The sequence below is a fragment of the Notamacropus eugenii genome, chromosome 5 (assembly GCF_028372415.1).
Source record: "Notamacropus eugenii isolate mMacEug1 chromosome 5, mMacEug1.pri_v2, whole genome shotgun sequence".
Lineage (NCBI taxonomy): Eukaryota > Metazoa > Chordata > Mammalia > Diprotodontia > Macropodidae > Notamacropus > Notamacropus eugenii.
Genome location: NC_092876.1, coordinates 179169064 through 179194926, shown reverse-complemented (window position 1 = coordinate 179194926; position 25863 = coordinate 179169064). Strand labels below are relative to the sequence as shown.

At 35.5% G+C, this 25863-nt stretch overlaps 1 protein-coding gene across 3 annotated transcripts in view; it reads right to left on the bottom strand.

Annotated features, from left to right (window-relative positions):
• Positions 1-25863, bottom strand: part of APLP2 (amyloid beta precursor like protein 2) — a 92956-nt gene that overhangs the window by 24067 nt on the left and 43026 nt on the right. For all 3 annotated transcript variants that reach the window (XM_072611599.1, XM_072611600.1, XM_072611601.1), the window contains exons 2-3: positions 6389-6562; positions 4900-5029 (exon numbers count right to left, since the gene is read on the bottom strand). In XM_072611599.1, the coding sequence (XP_072467700.1) occupies positions 4900-5029; positions 6389-6562 (304 nt within the window). The remainder of the gene's footprint in view (positions 1-4899; positions 5030-6388; positions 6563-25863) is intronic.

Below are 25863 nucleotides of genomic sequence, written 5' to 3'. Positions count from 1 at the left end.
TCAGCTCTATATATGCAGTTTTAATCACTTTAATAGTTTGCCTGAGGTCCAATTCCATACCCAACACCCTATTGTATGTTTTAAACTGGATGATCTCTATACAAACCATCTATTTCTGTTAAGAGTGCCACCATCCATTCTATCAACCAAGTTCTCAACTTTGGCATTTATCCTTGAATTATCAGTTTTCAAACCCTGCAATTTCTACAACTTCACATCTGTCTCTTTCTCCCTCTAATCATACAGAGAACACCCCCCTAGTTCAGGGTCTCATTCCCAAATAATTGCCCCAAATTGGTCTCCTTGCCACAAGTCACTACCCCACCCCGACTCCCACTGATACAAAGAGATGCCAAAGTAATTTTCCTAAAATATAGGCACAAAGATGCCACTTCATTACTTGAGAAACTCCAGTTAGGTTTCCCTAATCCAGTTTACTCAGGGATCAATTTTTTAAATATTTACATTATATTGTATCATTTTTATATTTACATAATTTTAAAAATTTTTTCTGTTTTTTTACATAGGTTTTACAGTATACACAATTATTAGTACAGTTCTACATATAATTAATAAATGCATGTTTATAAATAGATGCATAGGAAAATATGCAATGTTTTTAAACCGATAGGAGTATGTTATCAAAAAACTATGGCACTTTTTTTGCCACTAAAAAAACCTTCCCCAGGATTTCACATGACCAGTCTGTGTCAGAGGCAGGATTGGAACCTGGGTCTTCCTGACTCTGAGGCTCTCTCTTAATTCATTATGTTGTGCAGCCTCTCATGAAAAATTTTGTAAAAATTAAATACTCTACACCAACTGTAAGCTTAAATACCAATCAGCTAATAATAATTTACTTAATCAATTACTGCTGATTTGTGAAAAACAGGAGAGATTTAAATGACATAATTTTTAAAACTTTGAAAATTTAGTAAAAAATCCATTTGCACAGTCAATATTAATTCTGTACAGGACTCAGTTATCAAATTTTTGGTTACATTTGTTCAATGCTTACTAAGAAAAAACAAATAAGACTCACCGGCAGAAGAATTTTGTTTAAGTTTTGTGAAAGGTTTTATGTTATAGGATGAATTTAGAACTTAGCAACACAATCCTGGTTCTAATTGGCAAAGAGATGATAGCTATGGTCTAAAAAGTGAAAAGTCACAGGATACAAGCTGCAAAAGACTCATTAATTCACAGGACAATATAAAGCCAACACTATTTCTTTGCATTTCATCAGCCTAACAAAGTGAACCACATGAAAATGTGGCATGAATGTCATTAGGATTTTAATTTATGCTACAAGCATATAATTATAACTTATATCCAGTTTTCACTCCTCCCTTCTTTTTTATTGTCAACCTCTAGGATGCAAAATAGTGGCTAACTGGGATCTGGAGTTTTTCTCTTTATCTGGGGGCTAAAACTCTTTTGGTACTTCATTGCTTCCAGGATCAGTTTTGATGGGCTTTAAAATTAATCATCTCAAAAGACAGATGCAGCTGGGCTTTTTCAAAAAACCTACAAACCAATGCAGAAGCATTTATTAGAAGACCATGAAGGTTTACATTACACTTACATTCAATTCAACCCCACTTTCCTAGCCAAATCAATGCTTTAGAAAGCTTTCACCTTTTCATCTTTCTGAACAATTACCCCTACTTGCATCATTCTATTATTTTTTAATAATACAGTTCAACAGGAGATAGTCACTGGCAATTTGGGAAATAATAAAGGCTATTAAGTACTCAATTAAAACTTCCATTTAAAATATAGTAACTTTAAAAGTTTTATTGAAGAGTATTTTAGCATTCTTTCAGGGATCATGGGAAAAAAATTTCATGATTAGAGAAGAGGAGAAAAGGTCTATGATACAACACTTAAGATATTTAAGCCCTAATTTAAAAACCACTTTCAAGGTTGGAAATCAAAACAATATTTCAAGAAGTCTAAACCTGGTCAAATCAATACTTTCAAGCTGGGGTAAGTAAACAATTTGTGGCACCCAAACTGACTGCTAGAAGCCTCTGCCTATCAAACATAGCTTTTCTCCACTCTCATCTTCCTCGATCTTTTTTCCTCTATTTTTCCACCTCTTCCATTCCATACCACTATCTTTAGATTTTTCAGGAACAATCACAATCATTGCTAACCCACTGACAAGCTAGTCCAAAGAGCAGTGTGAACACCAAGAGTAAATTCATTTTGATCCAAAAAAACTTTTACTGAAGATCAATTACATACACATAAAGCATTATACTAGATACCAAGGAGAGGATATAAAAATGAATAAAGACTTTATCACTGCCTTCTGTAAGTTTATAATTCACAAATGAGACAGACAAGTTCAGAAATAAATAACAGAAAGCACAGTGTGAAATATCATAAAAAGGTTCAAATGAGAAAAGGATAGCCTGAAACGACAAAGGATTAGGAAAAACCGATCCTAGCAGAGACACATCATCTTATTAGAAAAGGCTGTAGAGGTCCTTATTCCCTGCTTAGTTTCTATTAAATAATACTTTATCTTTCTAAGAAATACAAATAAGGTTGAGAGTTAGAAGTCACTAATGAAAAGAACATAAAGATTCTAAATTGTCATCAGTGCCTAGGCTGTACTGGCTCCTATACTGAGCCTTGCTAGAAACACCCTCCCAACAGTGTCAGGAGCAATCCCCCTTCAATGATACCTTGTAGGACCCTGGGATTTCATGGGGCAATTTCAAAAGCTTCACCAGGAAGACCTACTAAAGAAAACCCCTCATAATTACTGGTTATTTGAAATCTCGCAGTAATCATTGGCCCACCAGCTAAAATCGCTCTACTGACATTTCTAAGGCAGGATTCAAGGAACAAGTGTTACTGTGAAAAGGAAACTCATGGGAGGAAACAGAGATTAGATCACAGTATTTAGAGATGGAAGGGACCTTAGAAAATCATTTGTTCTCCTATCTCCTCCTCATTTTCAGATAAGCAAAGAGAGGCCCCAAAAGGTAAATGAGAAATCTGAAGAGTAAACAGAGTAGATATAATGAGTAGAGAGGAAAAATGCCAGCAAGTCCTGGTTTGCTGACACCCCATCCTCCATGCCTTGGATTAGAAAGGGATGGGTCAGCTATAAAAGCACTTGGTATTCCCTCTTTTCTTTCTTAGTGTCTCTCCTAGAGTTGCTGAAGATCTGTTGATTAAGAGCTTGAAATGACCAATCAGTCAGTAACACCACTCACTTCACCTTTTTTCCCCAATCCAAGTTCTTGGGGTCTGTAGTGATTGCACCAATTATCTCATTACCTTCGAGAAAGTTCTAACCACTGACAATATTCAGGCCTAAAGAAACTAATATAACTAGTACTTTGTTTAGTGATCATGAAGCAAAATGATTTGGGGTATCTAAAACACAAAGGTGCCTTTTATGCATTTTCTTGAACAGCATCACTACTTGGCTTTATAACTGTTGCTTGAAAAATCTGTCATTTCTGAGACAGACCATAACCTATCTCTGACTTAGTAGGTGGTCCTGAATAGATGCTATTGCCTAATACTTCATTAGGCAACCTGGCAATAAGCTTCTCTGCTTTAGCTAAAGCTGTTCTTTAGTTGATACTGTCTTACTCCAAGCCTTACATCTTAATAGGACCTGCCAGAGCTTGCAGTCTGCTGGCATAACCATTAAGAACTCAGGGTCATCTCCAATGGATGAACTACTGGATAGTTACTTTAGTAGAATAGGACTTCTAAGAAATTTTAAAAGTCAAACTCAAGATGTATTGTCTGGCAAGTAGATTGAGATAGCAAAATGTTTTGGTGCATCCAAGTCTGCATGCAAATCTTTTCTCTTTTTAATTGGTGGTATATAGTTAGCAGTATTTCAAAGTAATCATAATGAACAAAAAGTCATCTTGTTATGTTGTTAAAAGCATGTATAAACATCAAGACAAATATAATTTGTAGTGGTATCAAAAATTATCTTTCTGCAGAATCATCAGAGACAACTCATCCCCACCTACCCCCAACTCAAGAACTTGTTGAATCAAGTCAGAAATTTGTGCAAAATTAGCAAATGTTACTGGAGAGTTAGCTAGGGCCTGTATATGTTTACACAAAATTGGTTTGTTAGTCGAAGTTCTCCTCAAACTCTGAAGGTGATGCTGTTTTGCTCAGAGGCAGAAAAAATGTACTATGGACTAATGAAAATTCAAGTTTGTATCTTCTTCAAACTTCTCCCCTCCCTTGATCATTCAATAAGCATTAAATAAAAGAAACTGCCACTTGTAGTCGTTGAATCTTTCATTTCTCTATTATGGAAAAAATGATTTTTACTACTTTACTTTTTAAGATTAAGTTAATTCCCAAATCAGACCATCAACATGGTAAATACAATGAAGTAATTTCAGAAGATGAATGATTAGATGGTATTTCTCATCAGTTGATATATACTGAGAACTTAAAGCAACAATCCTATTTCCCTATAAACAAAATGCTACAGCCTTGCTAAAATAAAGTAGCAAATCAGTTTCAAAAAGTCACAAATACCTTAAAACTACAGTATTCCACATAGTTATGGTACCCCTTCACTGTTCAAGGCAGGTATATATAAAGCACATGTTAGAATGCTGATTTGATCTAAGAAGAAAATCTATATGTGTGTTCCTTTAAGATATTAGCCTCAAACCAATCTGGGGACATAGCCAGATTGTTTTAAGGGCAATATGGATACTTAGTGTCATGAAAAAGAAGCAATCTGTTTGCTTTAACTGCAAAAGGATACTCAGAATTAGATACTCTGGAAAGGGAAGCCAGATTATCAAGATCTGCTATGAAAAAAAGGTTGCACTCTTCTTTCCCCACCACAAGAAGGAAAACTTAAGGATAGAAGCAGCAAAAAACACTCACCTATGCACTTGTAGGGAACGACAATGTGAGACCGAGGCTTGCACTGTTTCTTGCCTTTCTTGCACCAGTTGTCAATAACAACCCGTTTGTTTGCTTCCATCACATTGGTGATCTCAAGTTCTGGATACATCTATCAAGGGGAAGGAGGAAGAAGAGAAACTATCAAACAATAAAACCATCTTTGAAGATGGATATTCCAAGCATCCAAATCTAGAGCAAGCTGCTCTAGAGGTAGAGCCTTTCCACCTCTTTTCAATATGCCCTAAAGTTTTCTTCCTCAGGTCCCTTCTTTCAAGTGATATCCACCTACAAAGGTAATGTAGATACAGAAAGTAAGAATGAAGTAATCCCTACTGTCAGGGAATTTACACCCTATTAGAGAAACAATAGTTACATAAATTAAGCATATGTAGAACAAGTAGGAAGATAATAAATACAAGGCAATTGGAGAGATGGGAATCACAATTTCTGAGATTAATAAGAAAAGATTTGTAGAGAAAGTGGTACTTGAGAAACGTCTTGAAAAAAGAGCAGGAGGATACAAATTTGGGAAAGGGTTGTACATTGTAACATTATAGTAACTGCTACTATAAAACAATAGCAACATTAGTAACTAATGATTACTTTTTTTTTTTTTTTGCCAATGCAACATTAAACAACATCCACATTAACATGGACAAGGCACAAGGGCAAAAATCCTCCGTAAAGATTTGAAAGAAAACTGGCATTAGGCAAAAAACAACAATAACAAAAACCCTTAGATTTTTGTCCCATTCTATTTTTTTTTACATTTAGAACTGTAATATTATAAATTAAAGGACTTTAAATTACAGCCATACTGTTACAGCTCCTTATTTCATACTTCCCCACATTAGCACTATTAGGATATACACAGGCATGCATACACACATAACAAAATTGCATCTCTCAGTGCAATTGAGAATTTTGAAGTTTGCAGAATTTCAAAGACTTTTACTGGATAAAAATCACTCCACTAACATTTCTAAGGTAGGATTCAATGAAAACACACAAACACACACACACAGACAACACACCTGGAATCATTTTCTAGGTCAAAAAATGAGATTTTTCTGGGTCAAGTGCTATTTTTGACTTCAACTTTAGGCATTCAGACAAAGGTGGAAGCCTTTAGCCACTACCACCTACTACAATATACAACAATGGGGACTTTCCGGAAATCAAGTCATCTTTATAAGATAAAACCTTTTTTTAATAATCTTGGAGTCAAAACAATGCAGCTAAAGTGAGCTCCTATCCACCCTCGCTCTGGGATACGCTGTAAAAGCACCATTCCCAAAACAGAATTTTTCAAGTACGCAGCTAAAGCTCCAATGAGATCTCAATAATAAGCCCAGTAAAAGGCCGAATTCAGATGTAAGTGACCAACAGTCAGGTATTTAAAACCTGTCCATTTTTATACAACCCCAAATTATAGAAGTAAAATAAACAGAAGATTCCAACACCTCACCTCCTGACAATACTGAAGAACTTCTTCTCTTGTTCCAAAACAGGTCTTGGTTCCTGCTGGGTCTGGCTCCCATTTCCCAGTCTGAATATTGACATGCATATTCAACTTTCCACAAAACATTGCAATCTGAGGCTCAGCTACAGCGAATCCCGTTCCTGCATTTGCTGCAAGTGCCTGTAAAAGAAGAAAAGTTGAATTTATTTTTATTTTTGACTCTTCAAATTAACTGACCACCAAGTCTGACTGATGGTCTTTGATTCTTGAAGGCTATCACATTAGAGCATAAGTGTTACTAGGTTCTATCATGTTTGAAAAGGCTTTAAATATGGCTCTGGCATGGAAAAGACTGAGGCTGCTGCCAGAGTCAACTTAACTAAGAGAGTTTCATCACCAGTAATGGTTGGCAACAAAAGTGATAAATAATTTGGCCATGGCAACCTATGAAAAGAAAAAAAAATAGTAATGAATCATTGCGTGACCTCCTCAGTTTTCACAATGATGGTTATTTAATGGCAGAAAAGGGAACAGAGGGTAGTACGAATTATACCATTTAAAAAACTGTCTACTGCCTCTCTAAATGAAGTCTTTGCCCAGTGTTCAATAAATCAAACTATGAACTGAACAACCTAAAGAAGGCCTCCAATAGCTTGGGTACTACCTACCAGAAAAGAAACGTACATGATTTGTGTTCTGTATCAATGGAGGGCATATCTACAAAGGGAGTGTAAATATACTTTATCATCTAAAAAATAAGAAATTATATCACAAAGCAAATCAAATCTAATTACACTAATTCAAAGTTGAATTCCACTGAAGCTGTATGCTGAGCTGGAATTAGACTAGTCTTTACAGTTGTAAGCTCAAGGTGAATTTTATAGGAATGTTTAACCCAAAATCCTTACCTTGGAGGGAAGCAGGGGATAACATAGCAAGGGATAATATAACAACAGTAACTTCAGCAAAAGTAATTCTCCCCATAATCTGGAGTCTATAAATGACCTCACGCTACTTAGAACTATTAAAATCTAAGTTGCTATGAATTCATTTTACTACCAAGAAGTTTCATGTAAAAGTAAACATAACATTCTGGAAAGCATTTCTTGGACATTAGTACCTTAACTGGTAGACAGAACAAAAACAACTCTCCTGTCCACTGTCAGCTGACAAATTATAGGTCTAGAACCCAGTGTAGGCATTTTAACCGCAGGACTCCTGCACACTTGTGCAGCTAGCAAACTCTGGCCCCTTTACATTGCCAGAAACAGCAAAATACTGAAGGCAACAATATGGCAACAATAATCCAAGTCAATTCCAAACATAAAAAATTCTCTTTTTAAAACAAGGAAAATAATCAGGATAAATTGGACAGGATCTTACATAATTTCTGATTCTGCAACTTCTTAAAAACAACACACTCTTGGAACCTCTTCTTGGTTAGGAAAAACAAATGTGGTCTTTCAAGTCTGAGAAGCAAAAAACTAGGGTAACATCCTGTGCTAAGGAAAGGGCCCACTGCTACAGATCATCTCCATGGTCAGACACGGCAATCCACATCTGGTATTTAAGCACATGCTTATTATTTTTCTTTTACCTTTATCATATATCTACCTTCCTAATTTTGTACAGGATGAAGTAAAATAGTTTGTATTTCAGGGGCAACGGAGGAACTGTCAGAAGTACCAGGTGGTTCAGGAACAGGTCACAAGGGGACATGTTAAAAATTGTCAGAATATCCGAAATAGAGAAGAATTAAAGTTTTAAAGCAGAACACTAGTTTTGCAGTCTGCATACACAGAATGTCACACGTGAAATAACTAATGCCCTCATTATAGAAGCATATTAAACTACTGACAAGATTGGGCTCCTACTAGATACAAAGACGTGAAAAGTAAAGACACTTCTGACATTGAAACACCTGTTCAGCTAAACAGACTCTGGCAACACTTCAAAGAAGATGAGAATTAACAATGAAAGTGTAAACTAGATCCCAATTAACGGAGGGCTAAAAATAATCTTCATACATGTATCTAAAATATATTTCTCTAGTCTGGATCTACCCTCTTCATTTAGCCGTTTAATGAGCATTTTTAAGACAAATCTTAACAAATTTTGCGTGTTGATCGATTTCACTGAATTTATTTTTTCTACTTAAAAAAAGTCTTCGTTAGAAGGGAAAGTTCGCTGGGAAAACAATGAAAAAAGACATAGAAGAAAAATCTAGATAGTTTTTTTAAAATCAATGAAAATATATTTTACAAAACAAATCTTCAAAATCCCATTCTAACACATCACTGCAATAAGGAAGGACTGAGACATCAATTCTGATGGAGAGTTTCTATTAAGACTCAAAGGCTTCAAAAATACAGGCCTAATAATAAATTGTCCATTAAAGGAAGAGTTTAGGTAAATTATAAAGATATATTATTGCCACAAAGTTGGCTGCTAGATTATGGGATACTTTTTGTTTATATGTAATTAGTCTTAATATTTGATGATTTTAATGTGAAGATGGATATAGAAGGGGAATATTTAGCTTGGGAACAAGAAATAAAAAATGCCAAAGGCTTGCCTATTACTAAGAAACCTCAAGTCTTCACAATTTAAGAGTATGTAAGGAGATATTGAAAATTGCATTCACTAACAACACCACAAAATAATTTAGCTAACTATATATCTTGACAAGAAATAACTAGCTCTAAAAGCAGTAATCACTTCAAAATGAGCTGTCTATGTGTAGGTAGATCAGACTGTTTAGAGGCAAAAGGTCACACTGAGTACCAAATTGGAAAAAAGGAAAAAGATGAAAATACACTATGGGATTAAAGAAGTTTCAGCTTCAGTTAAATACACTGTTGAATCTGCAAATTGATAACAAAGCAACTACTTTAAGCAATGCAGGACCTGCAAGAGGCCAAAAGAGATTAAACAAATCAACATTTTATATCCATGGAAAGTAGAGAAACACGGCAGCCTAAGGTAGCTTTTTTGCAAAGTATTATGGGAGGTTAACAAAAAACTTTTAAGTAGTATCACCTCGTTAGCCAGCAAAATGCAGCTGAGGTGAAAATGATCTTGCAAGGAGCTTAGCATTAGATCCAGCTAAAACCAATTTTCCCAAGAATGCTTTTAGATAAAACTAGAAGGACAATAAATTAAACATAAAATGGTAACTATGAACTGATATTTCAATAGTCATCTACTTAGTCTCAAATGACAATGAAATTATGACGTGAACTCCAGCACCTCAGTACCCAATATAAGAGGTAAAAAAAGAACACTCAAAATTTAAGAAGTTACGAGGAAGATCTGTACTTATAAGGAAAAATATGAGCTAGAGTTGACAACATGTAAAGGAACTCAGAGATTCATTTTCAAGTCATTTAAAAGAGGGGAAGATCCCAAAAGAATGGACAAGAACAAATGATACTCTTACATTCCTACCAAATAGGTCAATTGAGAATACATCTGTTTTACCTTTAAAAAAAAAAAAAACAAAACTGTGAAAATGACCTATCTTTAACAATATGACAGAGATGACGGCTGGTCATGTGGCAAGAGTTAAATAAAACAGTTGGACAGTGCAAGTACTCCATGCAGTATTAAGGGAGGTAGAAGTCTCTAGTTACTTGGATGGATCATCTATAAAGGATTAAAAAAAAAAAACCATGGTATTAATCACAAAGGATAAAAAGTCAGTGAAAGCTTATAGCTTGCACCAGTAGAAAAGCATGCACATCAGTAAAAATGGGTTCATCTAAGTAGGGTGAGAAAAACAGGATGCAGCAGAAGCTGAGAGAATGAGAACAGAGATGGAGAGAAGGGAACATTTCTAGATGCCGCTGAAGAGCCTGTACTTGAATTTCCCTATTTTTAGCTTCTTAACTGTAAAGAGCTTTTCAAGTCTTTGCTTCCTATTTGTACCTACACAGAAAAGAATGAAAAAAACTCTAGAAAGTTTGAAACAAATATGAATTAGAAAACAATGATCAGGAAAGAAAGAAGGGAAAAAAATTTTTTTTTAAATTTTCTGAATATAAGCTGCAAGCTAAACCTTAACAAAATCTAAAAGATATCCTTAATTCTCACGTAGGTCTTTCTATATTTTACCCCATAATAAGAAAGCAAGCTACCATTACTAACTTTCTTCTAGTACAGTATTTAATCTTTTAAAGATAAAAGACAGAATTGAATATAATGCTTAATTCTGAAAGAGGAATGAATAAGAGATCTCAGTTAGTTAACTTGTGTCTCAGAGTCATAACCCTTAAAAGTGGCCAAATTTACTGAAGGCAGCTATAAATCAGCCCAAAAGATGTTTCACATGTTACTTACTTGTGATGGTTGTTGACCGAAATACCACAAGAATTCAAAGTGTATAAATGTTCGGTTTATGGGTCAACCACCAAGGTCAATACACCAGTGGTGAGTGCATTTGATATCTGTGTCGAGATGGTCAGTTATTATCTCCCCTAAAGAGATTCTAAAATACCAGAGGTTAGAAGGCAGGAAGAGGCAGGCAAGTAACAACATATCTTCACATCAGACATTACCAAGGCAAAAAAAAAAAAAAAAAGAGAGAGAGAGAACCATATCTGGAATCATTCCAGACAGCTAATATGCTACAGTGATTCACTTTTGAGTTCAGAGAGATTAATCCTTGTGGTCATGAGAGACTCTCAAAGAGTTAGCATTTGAAACATAAAAAGCCTCAGTGGGCCACACACATCTAGGAATCAACTGATCAAACTCCACTACCTTAGCTTCTTCCTCACTCTCTCCTCGCTAAGGCTACGCAAAAGATAAAGTCAATTTTTCTGTTTCCATTTTCTCCAATTTTTCCCCCCTATTAAACACTAAATCTGTTCTCTCCATTTTCTTAGGTATGGATTGATGTAGCCCATTTTATCCATACACAAATCAATCTGTTCTCTAACCTGAAATGTTTCAAATGCTAATTCTGTGTTATGTCAGCATTTTTGAAGTCCTATGAACCTGGAAACCTCCAGGAAAGAAAATTAATGCTAGTACTTTTGGCACTTTGAGCTGGTGTTATTGTGATCTATGCAGACTGCAGCATTTTTAAGGGTCTAAAAACTGCACTCAATTGCTTTCCTGGTCTAGGACTTCCATTTTAGTTAATAATCTGGCCTCAAATTTGAAATCTTGTTTTATTATCAGGCTTGGAAAGCCAAGATCAGCTACCCAAGTACACTAATCCAAACTTATAATATGTGCTTTTGAAAAATTAAGAACTTAAATTAGCAGAAATTAGGAGAAAAAAATTTCAGGTTTGAATCTCACTCTAATTCAATCCAATACAAAAAGAAATCCCAGACACTATGCTAGGCCCTAAACGTACAAACATACACCAAAAACCAAACAAAAAACCCAGTCCAACCCACCCCCAAAAGAGGGTTACATTCTAGGGTAGATTTCAAGATGAACACAAACATAATACAAAGATGTTTCCAACTCTCCCTTAGGTAAAATAGAGCATATGCTTTGAAGACTTCTTAGAAGAGGTAAGCTGCTGAGGTTGGCCACTGTGATTAAGGACCCAGGAAGGTCAGAAGACATTAAAGTGAAAAACTTGGAAGCCACCAAGAGCATGATCCCAGGCCCACAGCGTCAAAGTGAGGGGGTGCTTGGGTGCCTGTACTTGGACCCCAATTCTAAAATCACATTTCTCTCTAAAAATCACATTTCTCCACAGCCTTAAAGCACTATCCCAGGCAGTTTCTCCCTTGCCCAAGAATAGCCTGCCCCAGAAACAACCGTTATCTCCCCTCCTCTTACAGCAGCTACAGAATATTAGTCTAAACCAGCTGTGTACTGGCTGAACTGGCTGTATACTGGGTCATAGAGACATTTACTGCTCACCAACCAAACATATATCCTAGACTTAGATATATGTACACTCCCTTTCATTTATCTTGTCTAATAAGGTATTGATGGGAGCAGCCTGCTATTCCTTAGTCAGTCCTGACCCTTAGTTGGTTAGCTGACTTGGTGATGTTTCAGACTTAAAACCACATCTGCATGTAGCATCTCTCCCCCCATCACCTTAGGTTATTTCCAGATGAACTCTGTGTAAAATAACTGCAGAAGTAGATATTAAATGTGCATGTTCCTTTAAGAACTAACCACTCTGTCCCCAGTCACCTATTAAGCATACTTAGGCACATGTTTTACACTACAGTATGATCTATACAAACTTTACCTATAACCCTTTTAAATCACAAGTTCCCTAAGAACTCCTGCCTACTGAAAAGTATAAAAAATCTTTACCACCTTGACCTCAACAATGCTCGAACAGGGAACTCTAGTCTTGGGATTCCTCTACCTTTCCAGCTCTTATCTAAAGAGAGACGCCACAGAAGGTTCTGAAAATCTGGAAAACTTATGCAAGTCCAGTGGACGCAGTTAATCTACAAGGAAACCAAGCAAAAACCACTGAAAACTGCAGCATGGGAAGATGCCTGGCCTTGGCACAAAGCCCTAATTCAGAAACTAAAGTTAGATAGCTAAGTAAATCAAAGAAAACACCAGTCCCTATCAAAAATTATACAAATCTAAACATTTACCCAAATCAAGAGGAAGTAATGCCACAATGACTGACTATAAGTATGGATTTAAAGAGGGGAAAATGAATTTTCTACAAGTACTAATTGAATAGCTAGAAAAAATAAAGAGGGATCTTAAAAATAAAATAGGTTTAGAGAAAAGTACTAGAAAAATACGAGAAGAAATGATTTAAAACAGAAACTGGTAAACCTTATCCAAGAAACAGAATCCCTGAAAACTAAATAGAAATCAATGACTCTATAAGAAAGCAAGAAAACGTCATGGAACAAAGTGAACATTAAATTAGAACATAAGATATCCAATTTAAAAACAATTAATAGGAAAATGGTTAAGGAGAAATAATTTAAGAATCATTGTACTCCTTGAAAACCCGGGGCGGGGGGAAGAGGTAAAAGATGCTTGGACATTGATTTCAAAAATCCTAAATGAAAGAATCCCCACTCTCTTAGAACCAGAGAGTAAAATAAAAATAGAAAGAATCCATGAATCACTCTCTAAAAGGAATCCCAAAAAGAAAAGTCTCAGGAATGTCAGGGCCAAAATCCAGAGTTCCCATGTCAGTCAAAGAAAAAAAATAATGCAAGAATCAGGTCATGCAAGATTTGGCAGATTTATTAAAACAACAGACCTTAGAATAAAATATTCCACAAGCAAACAATACAGACTTAAAATCAAGAATAACTCCTTGCAAAAATAATCCTAAAAGGTAAAAAATTAACTTTTAATAAAAGAGAACTTCAATTTCTAAGGAAAAGATTAAAGCTTAGTAGAATCTTTTATTTTTTTTAACATTTTTATTGGTGCTATTTTTGCATCATTAGTTTTCCCCCATCTCTCTTCCCCATCTTTTCAGAGTCATCCCACAAAAATTTTTACCTGGGGGGGGGGGGGGGGGGGGAGGCGGGAGGAAGAAGGGGATTTTTTTTAAATAGGAGGGGACAAGAAAGGAGAGGAAAGGTCAGGAAAAAGAAACAAATGAGCACAACTGATCAATGCATTGGAAAAAATGCAAAACATGTTTAATGTGCATCATTTGTGAACCTGCCACCTCCTGCCATATATCCTTATTTCAGACATACCTGATGTTTTTAATGCTGTTACATTCACATTGGATTTGTGTGATCACTGTGTGTATTGTTTTCTTGACTTACTTCACTCTTCATCAGTTCATGTAGATCCCTCTGTCTTCTCTGTCTTCACCACATACATCATTTTTAAAGTACAATAATACCCCATTATTCATATACCACAATTTGTTTAGTCATTCTCCAATTGATGGGAACCTTTAGTAAGAACTTTGAAATACAAACACAAGAGCCCAAAGATACCTAGAAAGGAAACGTATCTGAGCAATTAGGAAGAGTTGCATGATATAGCGTAAACATCCTAAAGAGGAGAAAACACCAGGGTCTCTTCAGAATGTAAGCATTTCCAAAGGGACAGAGAAGGTGCAGGGCTAGACTGGTTCTGTCCTGAGGGTTTTAAAGGGGAAGACACTTGCATACGCAGAAATGAGGAAGGGGGGGCGGAGCCTGGTCATAGTTGGGGTATGTGAGAAGAAAAGAATAAAAACACTGAAGAAGGTGTACAGTAGGTATGACAAAATGAATTGTCAAGTGTTCTCTGAGATGAACAAGAGCGGCTCGAAAATGTGCTCATGTAACATGGTCAAATCTGTTCTGTGTGAAGACAATTTCAGAGCTTTGTGGGGGACTGATTGAAGAAGGGAGAGACTGGAATCATGGAGGCCAACTGGGCAGTTATTTTAGTAGTCCAGTCAAATACTCAAATCTGGCAATAATGGAATGAAACCTGAAGCAGTGTCCACTCTAAAAATGTGCCAATATCAACCGGTCAGTCAAGTTAGGCTATTAACTTTCGGAGGGTGCTACTTAATTTTGTTAAGCATGAAATGCAATCATCTCTAGGTAAAAATTCCTAGTACTTCTTAGAAAATGAGCAAAGACACTGGCAACACTACTAATACACAAAAAGGAGCAGACATCCTCACTGCTTTCACTCTTGTCAGTCATGCTTTGTGGGCTATACTATTAAAACAACTAAATCTGTTACATGTGACTTCTGTTCACTAGAAAAACAGACATAAGAGAATTCACAGATAAGGCCCAAAATCCTACTCAATACTTGGATTTAAGAGAGGACTGACTTGCAAAGCACCCACCTAAAGAATTTACCTCAGCATTTCTCAATCGTGCTATATGGAACACCCCTTATGCTATGTGAAAAGGATCTATGAGAAGACTCCTATGCTAAAGATATTCTGCCCTCTAAAATATATGAAATCATGTTACATATGCCAATTTTATAACATGAAAACAGATTTAATTTTCTCTGATGCTCTTTTCTTTGTCTATGACAAAGAATTCCATACACCCAGATGCCTCAAACAAGCATTTATCACCTTCCTCAACACAATCCAAATCCCAAAATGCTTCATAGTTAAAGTCTAAGAAATGCTATGGTTGGAAAAGAGCAAATGTCTAAATTAACTAGTATAATCTCAGAGGTAAATTTAACACCTGAAAAATCTTACATGTATCTTCATCATCTAATTAAACTAAAGCTCTATATGCAACTCTATGAAACTGTAGTTCCCATTACACAATATGAAGACTATTACCTCTAATAAAGTATCTAGTAAGATATATCATTCTGGGCAGTTTCAAAATGTTAACTACCCTTAGCAAGGCATGCAGTTAAATCCAAATGCAGTTAAGCCCTAATAGTGGATAAGTGAAGATTAAAATTTAGTGCCTAACAGACAAGCTTGAAACATTCCAAGCCACTGTGAGGAAAAGTTTCCTGCACTAAGAAGCCAGGAGAACCTATTCCTATAACTGATCGTTTTTGCATCATATCAACTTGAAAATACTCAAATCTTTCTTACATTTTAACCTAATTCTAATTATGTCTCCAAATTTGATCTAGAAATAACTTCAAATTGTAAAAGGCTGATTGAATGACTCACCTACTGAAATTCTAACAGCTGCTATCTACTTTTATGGGTCTAAAATTCACACAATTAACCTCTGCTTTTAATAGGGCATTAAATATTTAAGTGTAAATGAAGTATCATTTTCCAAGAATGAAAATGGTAAACTCTGTCGCCAAAGCTTTTTATAGGAGCATGCTAATTTGTCCATCTGGATCATACTGGGAAGGATCCAAGAACCAAGATTCAAAAGAGTATTGCCTTTTAGTGTCTGGTCTAAAAAGGATTCTTTCAAGAGCAAGTTATTAAAAGAAAGTCTAAAAAAATTTCTGCCCTCTATGACATTCTATTTCCTAATGCTTTACTTTAGACAGATGTTAGCACAAGTTTAAAAATATTACACAAGCTTAAAAGCCAAATAATTTTCACCCTTTCTCCTAGGATTGTATTTTAATAAAGGGCATCTTTGTAATATGAAAATAGGTTTAATATCTTCAATCACCCTTTCCGTATCCTGGGAGTATTCTATATTGCTGGATCCCCCCAAACTAGCTTTTATGAGACTATCAATATGTAATTCAAGCTCCAAAATGCTCCATGGTTGAAATCCTTTAATACTTTAAGGATATGTAACTTCATCAGTGTATAGACTTCCACTAAAGATACAGACAGTAACTCATCTGAAGGTCTTCAAGAGCTACTGCAGCCATGACCAACCTAGTGATGAGCGCTAAGACAACTTTATTTAAATACTCACAAATCTTTCAAGGCTCAGTTTCCCTATTAGACTTCTCTGTTGTCTCCAACCTCAAATTACCTTGCATTTTCTTATCTATGTGATGTACCTTCCCCTTTCTTCTCTTTCCCAACAATACTAATTAATTATGTGAGGGCACAAAGACTTTTCTTTCTTGTTTTTGTATGTCCATGCCTCCTAGTACAGTTGCTAGCAGACAGAAGGTATTATTTTAAAATAACCGTTTTTAAAATCCTGCACATACACACACACACACACAGACACACACACACAAATAAAAGGAGTACATTTCCATACATGTAGTAGGACAAAAAAAGAACTTTACAAGAAAATTGTGAATATCCATTTTGGATAATATGGATCTTAAGCATAGAATAAATTCCACATGTTATTTTTAAAACTATTTTACTCATCTAGATTTCCTTCTGTTCTCTAATGTGCATTTTAAAAATGTCTCAAATGGCCTTTTTTTTGCATCATTATTGCTAATCCTCTTTTTTCTACCCCCCTCATTCTTACCAAATTAACCAAGGAAGAAAAAAAATCCTTGTTACAAATAAGCAAAACAAATTCACATGGTGCTTTAAAAATAAAAACTTATTTCTCCATCGCCTTAACCAGGGGACAGATTATGTTTCATTACTGAGCTATATAGTGGGTCACTGCTTGATAAGAGTATTTAAGTCTTTGTTCTTTTTCATTAAATTTTATTTTATTTTCAGGTCAACATTCTTTCTCCCACCCCACTACATCACACTGAGAAAACAAGAAAAACAAAACCCATTCCAAACTTGTAAAGTCAAACAAAACAAATTCCCATATTGGCTATGTCTTAAAAAAAAAACCTCAATCTGCAAAGTGCTTGAGTCTTTCAAAGTTGTTTTTCTTTACAATACTGTTGTATTTATATAAACTGTCCTCTTGGTTATCATCACTTCATTTTGTTTCAATGATTTTCTGGATTCTCTGAAATCACGTCTTTTGTCATTTCTTTACAGCTTTCTGATGGAAACAGCGGATGGAGTGCTGGGTCTGGAGTTAGATCTAAATTCAAATCTAGCCTCAGATCTTTAAGTTGTGTGACCAAAGATGATCATTCCACCTGTCTCAGTTTCCACACATGTGAAATGGAGAGAACAACAGAACCTACTATCCATGGTCTTTGGGAGGATTAAATGAGGATCATTTGTAAATTAGCTTAACAGAGTGTCTGAAACATAATAGGTGCTTAATGAATACTTCTCTCTCCCTCCAAAGCCCTTACAAAGTTGCTTCTACTCCATTCAAGGTCTGTTTGCTCCCTGTAACATTATATTCAACTTTACAGGGTTAAGCTACTTTGTTTATAAGCCTGGATTATGGATTTTCAAGACAATGTTAGGAACCTCAGAATCTGTGGGTCTGGGTTGTTCAGGTCTGAACACCCTGGCACACAATGGTTGGTACTGTACTTAGAGCTTTACTGCTGCTCCTCAAGACTTCCAAAGTTCACATTCTGGGGTTTTCTTCTCATGCCACCCTGTCTACCTGTGTGTTGTCTGGCCACACTGGCAACTCCCTTTTGCTGAAGGGGGTCCATTTTCTATTGTTCCTAGGCTACTAGCTGACTGCATTTTTGGGGTGGAAGATGTCACATGCTGTACTTTTTCACTGGATTTTCTGATCATTATTTGGACTAAGAACTTCAGATTTTGCTAAAGTGTGTGTTTGGGAGCTGGGCACCCTGCCTCATATTTAGGCAACAATCTTGGTAGGAAGTCCACACTGAAGACACATAAAAAGATATGTTTAATTAAACTGAAGCAACACTGACTTAGTCTGCCATGACTTCTAGATTTTGGGAAAACTGATGTCAAAGAGTTCAGAGGAAAGAAAGGCTGGAGCAACTGACTAATATGCTTCAAGGAAAGTTAGTCCAAGAGACAAGAAAAACTCACAATAAAAAATTCTTAACACAAAGGGAAACAGTTTCAATGAAAGGGGAAAAAATGGTATTTTTCTGAAGAAACTGACAAAGATTCAGAAGGCTCTCATCAACCAACATATTTTTTTTAAGGAAATATGCAGAAGACGAACACAAGGCCAGGTTAAGAGAGTTAAACTATAACAGAGAGGTACAGTCCTATTAAACAGATAAGAGATGCAAAAGTTCAGAGTTGATACTGGGAAAACATGCAAAGGCAAACAAAAAGGTTTTTGTTTTAAATAATATTGGAACTAAAAGGAAGACCAAGGGACAGGACCATTGAAGTGGATGGAATGAAGATAGCTGACAACAGAAAGTAGAACTATTCCAGTCTTCTGTTTTCTCTACAAAGGAGAATCTCCTTTATACCAGAAATGGTAAAAACAAAAAGGTCTAACAAGAATTTGATGCTCAAAATAAGCAGACTTGTGAAGGAACACCTAAAAAACATCTGAATGAATTCAAGTCACCTGATTCAAGTGACAGGTCTAATTCCTGAGCCTCTATTAACGATACTTTTAAGATCGTGCCAAATAAGAGATGCACAAACTTGGAGAAGAGCAAATGTCACAATTTAAAAAAAAAAATGAAAGAGAAAAATCTGAAAACTACAAGTCAGTGAATTTGGACTTCAATTCTGGGTACAATTCTAGAATAAATCATCAAAGAAATGGCTAGCCAACACTTAGGAAGTCAAGTGGGGATTACAAATAGCCAGCATGGGTTCAGCAAGAATGCCAGATTTAGCTCATTTCCTTTTGGGGGGGGGGGGGGGGGAGGGGAAGGGGGAAGGGGGGGGAAACAGGATTATTAAACTAGTGGATAAAAGCATACTGTGGATATAGTTTACATAATTATCGTGGGTTTTTTTGTTTACTGTATAATTATCTAGATTTTGGCTGACCTTTTGATAAAAGTAAGGAAATGAAGATAAGGTGGCTAGAACCAGATGGCTTCAGGAGGCTCAGAGAAGTTAAAAATCAACAAGACAGGGTATCGCTAGAACAGGGTTTCTTAATCTTTTTTCCATCAGAGACCCCTTCAGGGCTTCTTAAGCTGTGGTCATGACCCACAATTTATGTGCTGAAGGGGTCATAAGTAGAAAAGGTTTAAGAAATGCTGAAGCACCCTCCTGATCAGTACTTGGTCCTGTGCTGCTAAACATTGTATCCTTGACTTGTGTAAAGGAATTTAAGGGATCTTCATTAATTTTGTATATTGTCCAAAGCAAGAAAGAATAGCAAACAGTGAATGGGGGACCTGGGACCTAAAAAGATCTTGTGAATTTTAGATTCAAAAGGGATAAATGGAAAAATCTTTCATTTATTAGGTGTAAAGGATACAACCATTTAAGAAAAAAAGACAGCTCCGTGGCCTCAAGGGGAGTACATTATAATGAGGGAAAACAAACATACAAAAGAGAGCTAGAGAGGATGACGGGGAGCATGGTTTTTAAGTCCAGAGGCCAGAAAGGCTGGAAGGAGAAATATCAACCATTACTTTAGTGAACTACCAACTCCATGAGTAAGGAGTGTCAGGTGGAAGCCAAACAAGCTAATTTGATCTTGAACTCTATACTTAGGAATAGAGGTGTGGTGGGTGAGGTTGTCCTTCACTTTCAGGAGATAAAAATCACATTATGTACTCTACCCTCATCAGACATTAAATGTAGTATTGTTCTCAGCTCTTGGGGTTCAAGAAAGACTTGACAATCTGGGATTTTTCAAAGAGGGCAACCAGTATGAAAGCCCTTTGAGTCCATATTAAATGAAGATTGATTGAACTGAAGGAACAAGGTTATGTTTAACAGAGAGAGACAAGGGTGTTATTGAGTGAGTGAGGTGGGGAGGAGACACATGACAGCTAGCTTCTAGTATCTGAAGGAATTTCATGTGAAAGGAGATTAGACTTTTCGGTAGGTTAGAACTAGGAGCAAAGAGTAGAAGTTTCAAGGAAGCAATTTTGGACTTGCCCTAAGAAAAAATTGCATAACAATAAGAGCTGTCAAAAAGTGAAATAAGCTACTCTGAAAAGTGTTAAATAAATATCCCCTGCTTGTAGATCTTCAGGAAGATGTTGGACAAGCAAAGCTCTTTCTTTTTACCTACTGACTGAATTAAATAGCTGCTGAAATCCCTTCCTACTCTCATTAAGCTATAAGATAGGCTAATATTTCTCCCCATGTGTACACCTAATTTAGAATATAATCAAATAGGATAACATTTTGTCAAGTATTATGACATTCTATACATGCTGTTTGAACATGTGAAGTTGAATTCTCCAAATTTAATTTCACTTAAATCAGGTAATTCAATAGGTATTTTAAAAATATATATAAACTGATTCAACTCTGGTGGGGTTTATTTCCCCTTAAAAACCATGCACTGTGAGGGGGCCCTAGTCCTAGAAAACTGATGAACTACTAGTTCTGACCACCTCAGTTCTGGCAGTTTCTATTTGGCTAGGAAACAAGGTGGAGTTATGGTTGCAGCTTCCACTGACAAAGACAAGTGCAGCAAAACCCATTGCTTCGAACACTTCAGAAGACCACTGATTTAGAGCTTGACAGGACCTGTTTGAAATAATCCTGTCAAATATCCAGAGGGATTTTTAGATATGAGAGAGGAAAAGAAACTGCTGGTGAAATGACAAACCATAGAAATGTTCAGCTCCTTTAGGTAACAGTTTGCTCAAATTCTTTCTTACACCAATTCAAATATAGTTAATCTTGCTGATATAATGGAAAATAAGTATGAATATGTATAAACATCATTCATACAATGAAAAATAGAACAGAACTGCAAAGAGATTTTATTCAATCAGATTTAGACTAAGTAGTGCCTGACCTTGATATACATGTAACTTCCAGGACAAATTTTTGGAAGAACTCAGTTATCAGAAAATTCCTTTACTTCCAATGAATTCCAAAATGTCATGCTCAACGTAGGGCATTTCCAGAACACTTTCCCTCATAGGACAAAAAAGTAAAAATTTGTGGCTATCACAGTATAAGTTATCTGGACTTCCCATTTACCAAGTCAATAAAGTCAATTTATACCTGCCATTTACAATAACGATTTACACCTGCCATTCATTGAGAGATAATGTAAAATAGACAAGAGAATCTCCAGTATATATCTTAATGTAGCTTGCATGGGACTTTCAGGTTTGCTTGTACAGGAACAGTAGAATGAATATGGTGGCTATGTGGTATCATGTTGCTCAATTTAGGGAAACAGACCTGCACTCAGACCTAGAATGTCTCATTTGCCAACTGTGTGACAAGAGAATAAATTGGTTTCTCTTAAAGTGCTTTCTTCACAACCTGTGAGGCATGCAGTTGAAGTACTACTATCCTACTTTGTAGATGGGGAAATTGTCTAAGCAGTTAAGTAACTTGCTCAGGATAATCCAAGTAGAAAAAATCTGAGGCAAGATTTTAGTGCAAGTCTCTGATTCTGAACCTCACAGCTTATACTGAATGGTTTCTAAGATTCTTTTTATCATCCTCTGTGAAATAAATAAAATTTTAAAAACTCAAAATGTCAGAAGTTAATTTTTTTTGCTAACCAAAGCTGTCTTGATTTTTCTTTGTACTATTACTTATCATTCATCAATTACAATTAATTAGGATGTCCTATCCCAATAAGAAAACATTACACAGGTGAGATAAGAAAGCATTTAGAGTTCATTACCCAGTCAAGGTTTTTGGTCACTCTACATAAGCCAACCTACAGATAAGGCTCAGAGCCACAGGGATAAGAAATGTGATGAGCATAGTATCAATGGCATTCTTTTCATTCACCTTCATCCACCAAAACAGTATGAGTAGTTTTAGGCGGCAAACATAACCACCATGTACATATTTGGCAGCTGTCTGCAAACTTATTACCAATAAATTTCTGTTTCCATTCTTCATGTGTATCCTACCTGAAAGTATGGTTTGCCTTTGCATTCTTTGGTCCAAGTATACCAAGTTCTGGGGTCTTGTAGTGAGCTAATACTGCTTCCAGAATCATAGAATCATCAACATAAACAAGTGACAGAGTGGCCACGGTTACAAAATACTTCTCTCAAACAACATTTTTTCCCCTTTCAAGTCTCTGTTTACAGTTGTTACAGAGTTAAATTTGCAACAATCTCTGATACTGGCTGGAATTTTGATTGATTCATCTCTCCATCATCATCACTTCCTGATTAAAGTTTTTCTCTCTATTACAACGTTAACATTTTATCATCGTACAGCTGTATAAAGGCACCGGCCTTTGCTGCATTTTTGGGTAGAACAGTAGGCCTTGTTTGGCCTTCCCCTGGGACCCCTGACTTACTGGGCTGACCTCTATCTTTCTGGAATAGGTTCTGGATCTCTAAAGTTCAGAGTAAAGAATATTTAAGGCACTCTCTTAGTCTCAGGACAGTGCTTCAGTCACAAGTATTTACTAAGGACTACACTTCATTTATGTGCAGGCAATACAAAGAACAGCAAAATACAGAAACATCAGAACTCTTGGATTTGGGTTGTCCAAGGGAATGCTTTGAAACTATCCTATCCTGCCATATGTACTGGGCTACTCTGAGGCTGTTACTCTTACTGCTGTCCAGATCATTTTTGACGGCACTGCTGCTACCTTTACTTGAGGGGGTCACCTTTCATATTTAATGGGGCTTGCGGCTGACTTTTTGTGCCATTCTGGAGTAGAAAGTGTCACTCAATACAGTTTCTCACTGTATTTCTTTATCATTATTCAGATTGACTAGATCTTCAGGGCTTCACCTGAGTAAGTACTTGGGAGCTGGGTGGTCAGGCAGCCATCTTGGCTAAAGTTCTATTAAGTCTGCTTATTTATAAATATATATTTTTTAATTTTAAGCAAGTAGCATAAATAAAATTTACAAAGAAATACTTAATAGGAAAAAGTGTAAACATCTTAAATACTTCAGAAGTACCTTTTACTAACAATTAGCATGTTAAATCCATTCCAAATTATTAGCAGGGTATATCCTAGGATGTCTCTACTGCCAACACTGTCAGAAATGACTAAGTGGCCAGTGTAATCATGTACCACATTTCTTTTTTTTTCTTCATTAAAGATCTCTATTATGTAGTAATTAATGTTAAGCCTGTTTCTACTTACTAATTCAGTTATTGTGAAGAATGTGCATAATAAGCCTTAAAGTCCTACTTACTCCAACTATTATTATGCTTGCGAATTAGATTTATTTTAAGGCTGTCTTAAACAATACTCAAAAACCTAAAACAATCCATTCTAATGACTAAAAATTAACTCTCCCTAAATATGCTAGCTGATTTCCACCAGAACTACTTGTCTAGGACTGTATTATTCAGGCATGCTGAAAAATCTAAAACTAATGTGTACAATGAAAAAAAGAATTAATAACCTAAGTTGTTTTTAAAGTGTACAAAATTAAAACTGATCAAACTGTATTTTATTTTTATGAAGAATGCAAATCTCAATCAGTATGTACCACAAACTTCTGTATTCTAAACCAAAAATTACAATCTTCAAATATCCATTCTTTAATCAAAAAACTTTAAAAAGATGTTTACTAATACAAAAAACCGAGGAAGAATTACACAAATGCTCTTGGTATCAACACTCTTTTGCTATTCCATAGTGGGAACAGCCACACCTTCTAAGTTCAAAGAATGCAGAAACTGAATCTTTTCCATGATTTATGTAAGATTAAAATTCAAAAGCAAATACAAGGGAGTACTATAAGCTCACAGCAGATCTACTTGAAGACAATAATTCTTCCTGTCTTGGACCCCTGCCCATGTGCATTATTGTAATTATCAGCAATTTTTAAAAAAATAAAGCGATAAAGCCAGAGATGAAGTGATCAGCTGCAGATTTACTGCTTGCAGTGTCAGCCATTAATTAGTCTTCTTGGGTTCAAGTCACCACACTACTAAATAAATGCAAAAAAAGTAGGTTAGAAACAGAAAGGGAAAAAGCCACATGTAGAGATGGAAAATTATATTCCTTCATAAAATATAAAAACTTTGACCATTTATAATTTAAAAATGCAGTTTTCCAAGTAGTGTTAGAACTACTGGGAAACTACAAGAGACTTCAAGGTATTCTTACATAATGATTTCTTGGCATTTTTATAAAAAACATTATTATATACTTTGAAATTTAGTATGAATACGAATAATTTCAATGATTACTTATTAGAACCCTGATTGGTATGTTGTCAAGAAGAGAAAATTCTATTAATTCTGGAGAGGCATTTGTTTTTATTAGGTCACAAGCAAGAAAGAGTTAAAGATATGTTCTACATCAACAGCAGTTGAGGAACTACAGTTTTAATAGGCATTCAAAAACATAACCAACTTAATGACTAGGGAACACCTAAACAAATTAGGAGCATACTATAAATAATATATTATTATAAATAATACTGTGCTATAAGAAACTACATAAAAGATGAATACACAGAAGCCTGAAAAGACATGAAATGATACAAAAGTAAGCAGTCAGTAAAACAATGTAAATATAAGTCAAGAGTGACTTGCAAAATGATCAGTTTGGCTCTAAAGAAGGGGTAAGTGAAAAGACCTCTACCCCATATTATTTCTTTACAGAAGTGTTTTTATGTTCTCAGTTGGGGAATCTGTAAATATGGATTTTTTTTCAATCTATTACTTGGTTTTGTTTTGGTTTTTTCCACATTCCTATTTTTTTTAAAAAAATCCTAGTATTCTGTGGAATTGGATATCAAAATAATTGGATAAGTATTAATTTTGCATAGGTCATTTGAGCTAACATAATGACAAATATATCCAATTTACTTTTCAACGCCGTACAAAACAACCAAAAGATTAGAACTAGAAAAATTATGAAAATCATGTTGAGGAAAAAGAATCTTGAAGAAAATGAAAAAAAAAAGTAGGAAAGAAGGATCTACTAGTATCAAATCTCAAACTATACAACAAAGGAGCAATCATTCAAAATGATTTGGTATTGCTTAACAAACAGGCCAGGATCAGTGGAACAGATTAGCTACACAATATACAAATGAAAACTAACCTAGCAACCTAGTGTTAAGACAAACCCAAAGAGACCCATTTAGGGTTAAGAACTCACTGTTCAACAAAAACTACTTGGAAAACTGGAAAATAGTCTAGCAGAAACTAGATATGAACAAACCACACACCATATGTGCCAAAATGAGCTCCAAATAGATAA